Source organism: Somniosus microcephalus, chromosome 2 (assembly GCF_052327205.1).
Source record: "Somniosus microcephalus isolate GS21.2 chromosome 2, FLI_Smic_1.0, whole genome shotgun sequence".
NCBI lineage: Eukaryota > Metazoa > Chordata > Chondrichthyes > Squaliformes > Somniosidae > Somniosus > Somniosus microcephalus.
In genome coordinates, this window is record NC_140988.1 from 6740694 (window position 1) to 6753035 (window position 12342).

At 45.2% G+C, this 12342-nt stretch overlaps 1 protein-coding gene across 1 annotated transcript in view; it reads left to right on the forward strand.

The window, feature by feature from the left end:
* The window catches only part of LOC147122518 (broad substrate specificity ATP-binding cassette transporter ABCG2-like), a 96401-nt gene that overhangs the window by 36564 nt on the left and 47495 nt on the right, over nt 1-12342 (forward strand). Inside the window, exons 3-4 of the mRNA XM_086006128.1 lie at nt 1400-1459; nt 10050-10164. Of these exons, the coding sequence (XP_085862254.1) occupies nt 1400-1459; nt 10050-10164 (175 nt within the window). The remainder of the gene's footprint in view (nt 1-1399; nt 1460-10049; nt 10165-12342) is intronic.

Here is a 12342-nt window from a genome sequence, read left to right on the forward strand (position 1 = left end):
ATTGCAGGAGTGATGTGATGCTCTGGTAGCCCCCATCAACACTGGCCCCCAGAGCCGAGATGGCAGCAGCGAGATCAAATTTCTGAGCCACATTCTTTGTTTTACATCTTGACATGAATATTGTCATTCATGTGGAAATTACTTATGAAACAATACGGGGGCGGACTGCTGGTGGCGCTGTCCAGGGAGAGTATAAATACTTGGGCATGGGCCCAGCTTGCTCAGGACATTCTTAACGGGAACTAGTGAAGGACACAACTAGACCTCCATGTTGTAAAACAGTTGATTAAAGCTTTGTTTAACGCTTAGACAAAGTGCCTAGTAGTTTTCTTACGTCACATCTAACCTGCGTTCTCCTTTCTTTATTATACATACTACTTCGAGCACCCCTCTTTTTCTTGGCCTCTCTCAACAATATCTTGGGACCTTGTTTGTTTTATTTGACTTGTATTGGAAAATTTATGTCGCTGTTAAGCTGTGATCCATAAATTATTGGCACATAAACGACAACACCAATTTGCATTTATATAGCGCCTTTAACATAGTAAAATGTCCCAAAGTGCTTCACAAGAGCATTAATGAACAAAATTTGACACTGAGCCACATAAGAAGATGTTAGGACAGGCTGGTCAAAGAGGTTGGTTTTAAGGAGCGTCTTAAAGGGGTAGAGAGAGGCGGAGAGGTTTAGGGAGGGAATTCCAGAATTTAGGGCCCAGGCAGCTGAAGGCACGGCCGCCAATGGTGGAGCGATTAAAATCGGGGATGCTCAAGAGGCCAGAATTGGAGGAGTGGAGGGTTGTGGGGCTGGAGGAGGCTACAGAGATAGGGAGGGGTGAGACCATGGAGGGATTTGAAAGCAAGGATGAGAATTTTAAAATCGAGGCGCTGCCAGTCAGCGAGCACGGGGGGATGACGGGTGAACGGAACTTGGTGCGAGTTAGGATACGGGCAGCAGTGTTTTGGATGAGCTTGTTTGTTTATAAAACGAATCAGAATATTTATGTGTGATCACTGAGCAGAATTCTATTGGGAGTTAATTATTAATCACAGCCTGAGCTTTTATTAATATATCCTTTACTGACAAGGTGCTCCTGTTGAATAACAAATGCACATGGTTTAGCGGATGACTAAAATTGTGTCATAATTAGTCTTTAATTTTGTTGTAAAATCTCAGTTCTGGTCCCTCTTCAACTAAGTTATTTTCCTGTATATATATTTTTTCTTTTCCTCCATGCAGTAATGGTGAACCTGGGTTTTTTGTTGCCTAACGTTCACAGATATGAGTTACGTAAAGCACATGATTTGTTTATGACATATTTGGTATTGTTTTTTGCAAATATGATCTTGTGTAACGGTTCAAAATATTTACATGACCTTTGCTTTCTGTTTTTCTTTGCAGTGGCATCATGAGGCCTGGATTGAACGCTATTCTGGGTCCCACAGGCAGTGGAAAGTCATCGTGAGTATCACGGTAACATAAAATTACATCAAGTCTACAGCACAGAAACAGGCCAATTGGCCCAACTGGTCCGTGCCGGTGTTTATGCTCCACATGAGCCTCCTCCCGCCCTACTTCATCTCACCCTAACAACATCACCTTCTATTCCTTTCTCTCTCATGTGTTTATCTAGCTTCCCCTTAAAGACATCTATGCTACTTACCTCAACCACTCCCTGTGGTAGCGATATTCACACAAAGGGTAGTGGAAATCTGGAACTGTCTCCCCCAAAAAGCTGTTGAGGCTGGGGGTCAATTGTAAATTTCAAAACTGAGATTGATAGATTTTTGTTCGGCAAGGGATACGGAACCCAAGGCAGGTAGATGGAGTTAAGATATAGATCAATCATGATCTAATAGAATGGCAGAACAGGCTCGAGGGGCTGAATTGCCTACTCCTGTTCCTGTGGAACCGATGTCCTAGGGGGTTTGTTTGCTAGTGTTGTGGGGGAGGGTATAAACTAAAATGGAAGGGGGTTGGGAACCTGAGCAGGGAGACAGAGGAAAGGGAAACAAGGATAAAAGCAAAAGATAGGAAGGAAAAAAACCAAAAGTGTCAGTCAGAGAAATCAACGGTTTAAATCAAACATGGCCACAGTAAATAATAATTCTAATAGATCTAAGAGCGTTAAAAAAACAAGCCTGCAGGCTTTGTGTCTTAATGCGAGGAGCATTTGTAATAAGGTGGATGAATTGGCTGCGCAAATAGAGGTAAACGAATATGATTTGGTTGGGATTACGGAAACGTGGCTCAAGGATGGCCGAGACTGGGAACTCAACATCCAGGGGTATTCGATATTCAGGAAAGATAGGCAAAAAGGAAAGGGAGGTGGGGTAGCATTACTGGTTAAAGAAGGGATTAATACAATTTTAATGAAGGATATTAGCTCTGATGATGTGGAATCTGTATGGGTAGAATTGAGAAATACTAAGGGGAAAAAAACGTGAGTGGTATATAGACCTCCAAACAGTAAGGCGGAGGTTGGGGATGGCATTAAAAGGGAAATTAAAGAAGCATGCAACAAGGGCACAGCAGTCATCATGGGTGACTTTAATCTACATATAGATTGGGCTAACCAAATTGGTAACAATACTGTGGAGGAGGAATTCCTGGAGTGTTTACGGGATGGTTTCCTGGACCAATATGTCGAGGAACCAACCAGAGATCAGGCCATCTTAGACTGGGTATTATGTAACGAGAAAGGATTAATTAGCAATCTTGTTGTAGGAGGCCCCTTGGGTCGGAGCGATCATAACATGATTGAATTCTTCATTAAGATGGAGAATGAAGTAGTTGACTCAGAAACAAGGGTCCTCAATTTAAATAAAGGAAACTAAGATGGTCTGAGGAGCGAGTTGGGTAGGATTGATTGGGGGAATGGCACTCAAAGGGTTGACGGTGGATAGGCAATGGCAAACATTCAAAGGCCGAATGGATGAACTACAGAAGTTGTTCATCCCAGTTTGGCATAAAAATAAAACAAAAAAGGTGACTCAACCGTGGGTAACAAGGGAAATTAGGGATAGCATAAGATCCAAGGAGATGAAATTGGCCAGAAAAAGCAATAATTCTGAGGATTGGGAGCAGTTCAGGATTGAACAAAGGAGGACAAAGGGATTAATTAAGAAAGGGAAAATAGAATATGAGAGTAAGCTTTCAGGGAACATAAAAACTGACTGTAAAAGCTTTTATAGATATGTGAAGAGAAAAAGATTGGTGAAGTCAAGCGTAGGTCCCTTGCAGTCAGAATCGGGGGAATTTATAATGGGGAACAAAGAAATGGCTGACCAACTAAATACATATTTTGGTTCTGTCTTCACAAAGGAGGACACAAATAACCTCCCAGAAATACCGGGGAACATAGGGTCTGATGAAAGGGTGGAACTGAAAGAAATCAGTATTTGTAGGGAAATGGTGTTAGGAAAATTGATGGGACTGAAGGCTGATAAATCCCCAGGGCCTGATAATCTACATCCCAGGGTACTTAAGGAAGTGGCCCGAGAAATAGTAGATGCATTGCTGGTCATCTTCCAGAACTCGATAGACTCTGGAACAGTACCCATGGATTGGAGGGTAGCTAATGTTACCCCACTATTCAAAAATGGTGGCAGAGAAAAGGCGGGGAATTATAGACCGGTAAGCCTGACATCGGTAGTGGGGAAAATGCTAGAGTCCATTATAAAAGATGTAATAGCAGAGCACTTGGAAAGCAGTGACAAGATCGGACAAAGTCAACATGGATTTACAAAAGGTAAATCATGCTTGACTAATCTACTGGAATTTTTTGAGGATGTAACTGGTAAAATAGATAAGGGAGAACCAGTGGATGTGGTGTATTTGGACTTTCAGAAGGCTTTCGATAAGGTCCCGCATAAGAGATTAGCGTGCAAAATTAAGGCACATGGGATTGGGGGCAAGGTATTGACTTGGATAGAGAACTGGTTGGCGGATAGAAAGCAAAGAGTTGGAATAAACGGGTCATTTTCCGAGTGGCAGGCAGTGACTAGTGGGGTACCGCAAGGATCGGTCCTAGGACCCCAGCTGTTCACAATATATATGAATGATCTGGACGAGGGAATTGGATGTAATATCTCCAAATTTGCAGACGACACAAAGCTGGGTGGGAGGGTATGCTGCAAGGAGGATGTCATGAAACTCCAGTACGATTTGGACAGGTTAGGTGATTGGGCAGAAACATGGCAAATGCACTATAATGTGGATAAATGTGAGGTTATCCACTTTGGTGGCAAAAACAGGAAGGCACATTATTATTTGAATGGCAATAGATTGGGAGAAGGGGAAGTGCAAAGAGACCTGGGTGTTCTTGTGCACCAGTCGCTGAAGGTAAGCATGCAGGTACAGCAGGCGGTTAAGAAGGCAAATGGTATGTTGGCCTTCATAGCAAGAGGGTTCGAGTACAGGAACAAGGATGTCTTGCTACAGTTGTACAGGGCCTTGGTGAGACCGCACCTTGAGTATTGTGTGCAGTTTTGGTCGCCTTATCTGAGGAAGGACGTTCTTGCCATGGAAGGAGTGCAGCAAAGATTCACCAGGCTGATACCTGGGATGGCAGGAATGACGTATGAGGAGACATTGTGTCGATTGGGCTTATACTCACTGGAGTTTAGAAGATTGAGAGGGGATCTCATCGAAACTTATAAAATTCTGTCAGGCCTGGACAGACTAGATGCTGGAAGGATGTTCCCGATGGTCGGGGAGTCCAGAACCAGGGGTCATAGTCTAAGGATAAGGGGTAGGACATTTAGGACTGAAATGAGGAGGAATTTCTTCACCCAGAGAGTGGTGAACCTGTGGAACTCTCTGCCACGGAGGGTGGTGGAGGCCAGTTCATTAAATATATTCAAGAAAGTGTTGGATATATTTCTTGAGGCTAAAGGGATCAAGGGATATGGGGAGAAAGCAGGGACAGGGTACTGAATTTGGATGATCAGCCATGATCTCATTGAATGGCGGAGCAGGCTCGAGGGGCCGAATGGCCTCCTCCTGCTCCTATCTTCTATGTTTCTATGTTCTACATTCTCACCATTCTCTGAGTAAAGAAGTTTCTCCTGAATTCTTTATTGGATTTATTAGTGACTGTCTTATATTTATGTCCCCTAGTTCTGGTCTCCCCCACAAGTGGAAACATCGTCTCTACGTCTACCCTATCGAACCCCTTCATAATTTTGAAGACCTCTATCACGTCACCTCTCAATCTTCGCTTTTCTAGAGAAAAGAGACTCACCTTGTTCAGTCTTTCCTGACAGTTGTAACCTCTCAAGTTCTGGTATCGTCCTAGTAAATCTTTTTTGCACCTTCTCCAGCGCCTCTATTCCTTTCTGTAATATGGAGACGACAACTGTGCACAGTGCTCCAAGCGTGGTCTAACCAAGGTTCTACACAAGTTTAACATAACTGCTCTGCTTTTGAATTCTATATCTCTAGAAATACTTTCTTTGCATTTTTTATTGTTATCCAAGCACCTCTCGCTGGAAAATATTGCAGAGATTCATGGGATACATTTTTCAGTGCTTTTCGAAACGATGATTGTGTTTTATAAAATTCGTTGATGCCATGGACATGTGCACAAGGGTTAGTAATTTTGACCAAATCAACAAGTTGAGGGCCAATTTGGACATGTGAGGGGAATGGGCCAATACATAAGAACATAAGCAATAGGAGCAGGAGTAGACCACACGGCCCCTCGAGCCTGCTCCGCCATTCAATAAGATCATGGCTGATCTTCAACCTCAATTCCACTTTCCCGCCCTATCTCCATATTCCTTGATTCCCCTAGAGTCCAAAAATCTATCTATCACAGCCTTGAATATACTCAATGACTCAGCATCCACAGCCCTCTGGGGTAGAGAATTCCAAAGATTCACCACCCTCTGAGTGAAGAAATTCCTCCTCATCTCAGTCCTCAATGGCCGACCCCTTATCCTGAGACTGTGACCCCTGGTTCTGGACTCTCCAGACAGGGCAAGCAGCATCTACCCTGTCAATCCCTCTCAGAATCTTATGTTCCAATGAGATCACCTCTCATTTTTCTAAACTCCAGAGAGTATAGGCCCAATCTACTCAATACATGGCAGATACACTTTAATATGGACAAGTGCAGTGTTGAGCTTTATTGGGGTTGTGCAAAACCTAGGCATCTTCATACTGTAAGGGTAGCAGTTCACGAAAGAGACCTGGGGACACTAATTGGTGACTCATTAAAGGTACACAAGCAGTGTGAGGTAGGGAAACCAATGGGGATTTACGTTCTATTTCTAGGATTGCCGAGTATAAAATGAAGAGTGCCCTACTTGGATTATACGAGACATGGATACATCCACGCTTGGAGTATTGTGTCCAGTTTTGATCCCTGCACATGGTAAAGGATAGCGAGGATCTGAAGAAGATGCAGAGAAGGATGGCCATGATAAAACCTAACCTTAGCACTTTAACTGATGAGAATGGTCTCCCAGAGTTAGGGGTATTTACTTTGGAGAAACGGGAATGCTTATAAGGGGATTTGATTGTGGTTTTGACATGTTGAAGAAATTGGACTACACTGTTGAACAGGTTATTTTGAGATGAATAGGAATGGTAGAACTGTGGGTCTCATATTAGACTCATACAGCACAGAAGGAGGCCATTTGGCCCATCGTGCCTATGCCGGCTCTCTGAAAGAGCTCTCCAATTAGTCCCACTCCCCCCTGCAATTTCCCCATAGCCCTGCAAATTTTGCCTTTTTAAGTAGAGATCCACTTCCCTGCGAAACAGAAAACTAGAGACAAAGGGCTGGATTTTGATACTGGAGGCGTGTAGGAGGCGGGACTACAACTTTCGGGGTTGTAGTCCCGCCTCCATCGAGTTCTAGCCAACCCACGCGATTTTCCCTTGATTGACCTTGTTGAGCCCGCCCAGTGGGCTCAGCAGGCCAATTAAGGACCACCCGGCAACAGGTGACGTCACAGATTGACATTTCATCTGTCAAAAGCTTTTGACAGATGAAATATCAGCGTTTGACAGCTGTTTGAAGCTGTCAAACACTGACAATCTGTACTCCAAGTTAATTCCTTCCTCTCAGGCTGATTTAGAGATCTCTCCAGAACAGAAAGCTGAGGCTGCAGATTTTGACAGCTCGCGGCCATTCTGCTTTCTGTGCCGGTGAGATGAGGGACTCCCGAGACCTGAAACACTTTACACACACCAAACACACTTACCTCTGCACTTACATCTCGAACCCTTCAGCCCGACGATCCGCCTCGCTAACTTGGCATGGTTTGGAGCTGTCGGGAATCCCACACTTCAGGAATAAAAATAGGGATTAGGCTAAAAACTGCCTGTTACCTACCTGTTAACAGACAGTTAATTGGTACTAATCCCCTTCCCGCCTCGGGGAGGCAGGTCCCAGCGCAGGTCGGGTACCCGCCTCCTTTGAAACTGCCATGGAGGCAGGTTGGGGGCGGGATGGGTTCGTGCCCCCCGATTTCGCGATTTTAACCCCCCACACGCCTCCAATCCCGCCTCCATGGCCCAGTGAAAATCCTGCCCAAAGAGTTGGGTTAGTTAACTAGAAGTATTGCTTGCAGAGTCATAACCCTCTGGGACAGACTACCAAAACATGTGGTGGATATGGATTTACTACACGCCTTTAACAGGGAAGTTGACAAGTTCCTGAGGGTAACGGACATTTCCAGTTACAGAGGGTAAATTTCAAATTAGCTGCGATTCTGATAATTATGGGCTACCATGGTGTCATGTGTAATGATCAATAACATGTCATTCTATAGTGGACACTAGGTGGAGCCGTAGAGCTGTATATAAGACTACACTACCCAGCTGTATATATATATTAAGACTACATTACCCATGAGGCACTAGGCTGCCTACAAGGCAACAGTCAAGATGGAAGCCTCTACAGATACTGTACACGGTCCACATGTGCTCAATAAAGTAACTAGCAAAAGCTAGCTGTGTTCATAATAAGAATGTCTATTTATTAATTAACATAAGATCATGGAGCTTGCGTGACTGCCTTAGGGAGTCTGAGAATAGACAGTGGTTAAAGGGTGGGGTCAGTATTGTAAGTGACTGTACCATTGTTGGGTTGGCATGCTGTGACTTTTTCTCGTCCCTATTGTTCATGCATATGATGCTGAAACAGTCTAATTGAGGGAAAAAAATTGGCCATTAAATTTATTATATTTATTCGTTCACGGGATGTGGGCGTCGCTGGCAGGGCCAGCATTTATTGCCCATCCCTAATTGCCCTTGAGAAGGTGGTGCTGAGCCGCCGCCTTAAACCGCTGCAGTCTGTGTGGTGAACTCCTGTTAGGGAGGGTGAAGCAGACTGGGTTTACTAATGGTTGGTAATTTACTACCTATATTTTCTCAAACAGTCATCCAGTGGGATTGAATTATTCTATAATAGCTATTGGCAAATTGTTTCGGTAGCTGCCACTTGGGTTCAGTAACTGGGGAGAAAGCAGGGACAGGGTACTGAATTTGGATGATCAGCCATGATCTTGTTGAATGGCGGAGCAGGCTCGAGGGGCCGAATGGCCTACTCCTGCTCCTATCTTCTATGTTTCTATGAATCATTATTTTAGTAGATCTCAGTTAATAGTTAGCACAGATATTTAAAAAAACGACACACACTTATTCTGGATATGAAACCTGCACTTGGCAGCCGAGACTGAATGTAATCTGACTCTATGGATTCGAGGTGACACCGACAAAGTACGTAGGATCTCCACAGTTCCTGAGCTGAGTGTCCAACCCCATCATCAATCCATCACAATCATTGCCTACTTCCACCTTCACCCCTGCCTCAGCCCATCTGCTGCTGAAAACCTCATCCATGCCGTTGCCATCTCCAGAGTTGACTATTCCAAAGCTCTCCTGGCCGGCCCACCATCTTCCACCCTCCATAAACTTCAGCTCATTCAAGCCTATGCTGCCTGTTTCCTACAGTGCCGCAGTGCTGCATCTCCCGGCTCCTCAGCCTGTTGTGTCAGCTGTGGCTCAGTGGGTAGCAATGTTCCCCTGTGAGCTGCACTTTGTTCTGCACGGCCTGTTTCTTTTACTGCGCGGTCCCTTTAAATTTCCACGCACGTGTGGTACTTACAATGGAAAATCCGGTGAGCGGCCTGCGCGGGACCTTTCCCATTGCTGTGTGGCCACGCGGCTGCGCAGCTTAGAGGGAAGACTGGTGGGTAAGCACTCTCTCGCCTCTGAGTCGGAAGGTCGTGGATTCAAGTCCCACTCCAGGGACTTGAGCACAAAATCCAGGCCGACACTCCCAGTGCAGCAGTGCTGAGGGAGTGCTGCACTGTCGGAGGTGCCGTCTTTCGGATGCGACGTTAAACCGAGGCCCCGTCCGCTTTCTCATGTGGACGTATAAGATCCCATGGCACTATTTCGAAGAAGAGCAGGGGGAGTTCTCCCTGGTGTCCTGGGCCATTATTTATCCCTCAATCAACATCACTAAAACAGATTATCTGGTCATTATCACATTGCTGTTTGTGGGATCTTGCTGTGTGCAAATTGGCTGCTGTGTTTCCTACATTAAAGCACTTTGGGACGTCATGCAAGACTTTCTTTATTGCAGAGAAACTCATGCTCTAATCAACTCTACTTCTGATTCCCAAATTGCTATAAGTTTTGCTATTTAACTATGAATGATATAAAAGCAAACTATATTGTATAAAAATAACAATGTATGATTTTAGTTGGGGACGAAGTTACTTTCGTCCAATTATCCTCTGCCCTCTAACCCCCTTCTTCACCTGAAGATTACACTTGGTCCCTTTTTGGACTCGAGGGGAATCGAGGGATATGGGGATCGGGCGGGAAAGTGGAGTTGAGGTCGATGATCAGCCATGATCTTATTGAATGGTGGAGCAGGCTCGAGGGGCCGAATGGCCGACTCCTGCTTTTATTTCTTATGTTCTTATGTCCTGATTCTCTCCCGCATGCAACGTCACGAGGGAACAGCTAACACCCTTTATGGATTTATTTTTCTCCTAAGTAAAAACTGCTGCATATTACTTCCTAGGTTGCTAGATATTTTGGCTGCCAGGAAAGATCCTTCTGGTTTGAAAGGGAAATTGCTGATAGATGGAGCTCCACAACCTTCTAACTTCAAGTGTATCTCTGGTTACGTTGTACAGGTGAGAATTCTTTCGCTGCACCTTCTGAAAAAGACACTGGAAGCTTTGTGGTGTTTAGGAGGTCCCACACACAAGCCCTAATCTTCCAAGGCTCCTCTCATACATATGCAACCTTGTTGCTTGTGGATGGGGTTCAACAAATCAGACACCTGAACCTCAAAAGACCCATTTGATGTGATCACGATTGGCCGCTCCTGTAACACGTTCCGATGACCGAGTTATCCAGCAAGAGAGAGTGATATTGTTTTGCCTATTGAAGTGACTGTTGGAAGACAATTGTATAGTCTTCCCCAAACAAGCTGGCTGGTTGTTACGTTGTACAATAATGCTCGTTATATTACAACGGGGCAGTCATGGGGATGCTACAATTAGCCTCTGCTCCGCTGGGTTAAGGAATGGGAAATTTGGCCAGAATTTTCATTCCTGATTTGCTATCCTGGAAGTTTATTTATGTATATATGGACTACGGTGAGGATATGGCCAGGGTTGTCTGTGAGTCCTTCCCCTCCTTGTCCAGTGCACACTAATCATTTTATCTTGGAGGGTAAACAAGAAGCATCTTTCCATTTCCATGCCTAATTCTTAAGGAGGTTCAAGGAGTCAAAGTGGAGGAAATGTAGCGCTGTCTTAGATAGATGTATTTTAATATACTTCTTGTAATACCAGCAAAGGTGGAGTTGAGGTAGAAGATCAGCCATGATCTTAATGAATGGTGGAGCAGTCTCGAAGGACTGAATGGCCGACTCCAGCTCCAATTTCTTATGTTCTTGTGTTCCTATGTCTTATCTCCCACAACATTGCTTATTGGGTCAGTGGGTAGCACACTCGCCTCTGAGTCAGAAGGTTGTGGGTTCAAGTCCCACTCCAGAGACTTGAGCACAAAAATCTAGGCTGACACTCCAGTGTAGTACTGAGGGGGTGCTGCACTGTCGGAGATGCTGGGCTGGATTTTCATTGAGGAGTCGGGTAGGAGGCGGGACTACAACTTTTGGGGTTGTAGTCCCGCCTCCATCGAGTTGTGGCCAACCCACGCGATTTTCACTTGATTGACCTTGTTGAGCCCGCCCAGTGGGCTCAGCAGGCCAATTAAGGGCCACCCGGCAACAGGTGACGTCACAGATTGAAATTTCATCTGTCAAGATCATTTGACAGATGAAATATCAGCGTTTCACACTGACAATCTGTACTCCAGGTTAATTCCTTCCTCTCAGGCTGATTTAGAGATCTTCCCGGAACAGAAAGCTGAATGCTGCAGTTTTTGACAGCTTGCAGCCATTCTGCTTTCTGCTGGTAAGATGAGGGACTCCCGAGACCTGAAGGAAGGCTGTAAAGGTATGTAAAACTTCTTTAAACACTTTACACACTTACCTTTGCACTCATGCACCCATAACTCACCTGAACACCAGACATCTCGAACCCTCCAAGCCCTTCATCCCGACGGTCCGCCTCCTCTAACTTGGCACACTTCAACATTAAAAATAGGGATTGGGCTAAAAACTGCCTGTTAACTACCTGTTAACAGGCATGTTAATTGGCACTAATCCCCTTCCCACCTCGGGGAGGCGGGTCTCAGTGTGGGGCGGGTACCCGCCTCCTTTGAAACTGGCATGGAGGCGGGTTGGGTGCGGGATGGGTTCGTGCCCCCTGGTTTCGGGATTTTAACCCCCCACACGCCTCCAATCCCGCCTCCATGGCCCAATGAAAATCCTGCCCGCTGTCTTTCAGATGAGACGTTAAACTGAGGCCCCGTCTATCCTCTCGGGTGAATGTAACAGGTTCCATGGCACTATTGAAACAAGAGCAGGAGAGTTATCCCCGGTGTCCCGGCAATATTTATCCCTCAACCAACAGCACTAAAAACAGATGATCTGGTCATTATCACATTGCTGATTGTGGGATCTTGCTGTGTGGCAAATTGGCTGCTGCGTTTCCCACATTACAACAGTGACTACACTTCAAAAGTACTTCATTGGCTGTAAAGTGCTTTGGGACGGCCTGAAGCCGTGAAAGGCGCTGTAGCAATGCAAGTCGTTCATCTTTCTTCCTATGTTCCTAGAAGGAAGAAATAAACAGGAGGAGGCCATTTAACCCCTCGAGCTCGTTCCGCCATTATTGAGACCATGGCTGACCTGATGTCTAGTTGAAATGTCAGCTTCCCACGTGTTAACTTGAAAATTT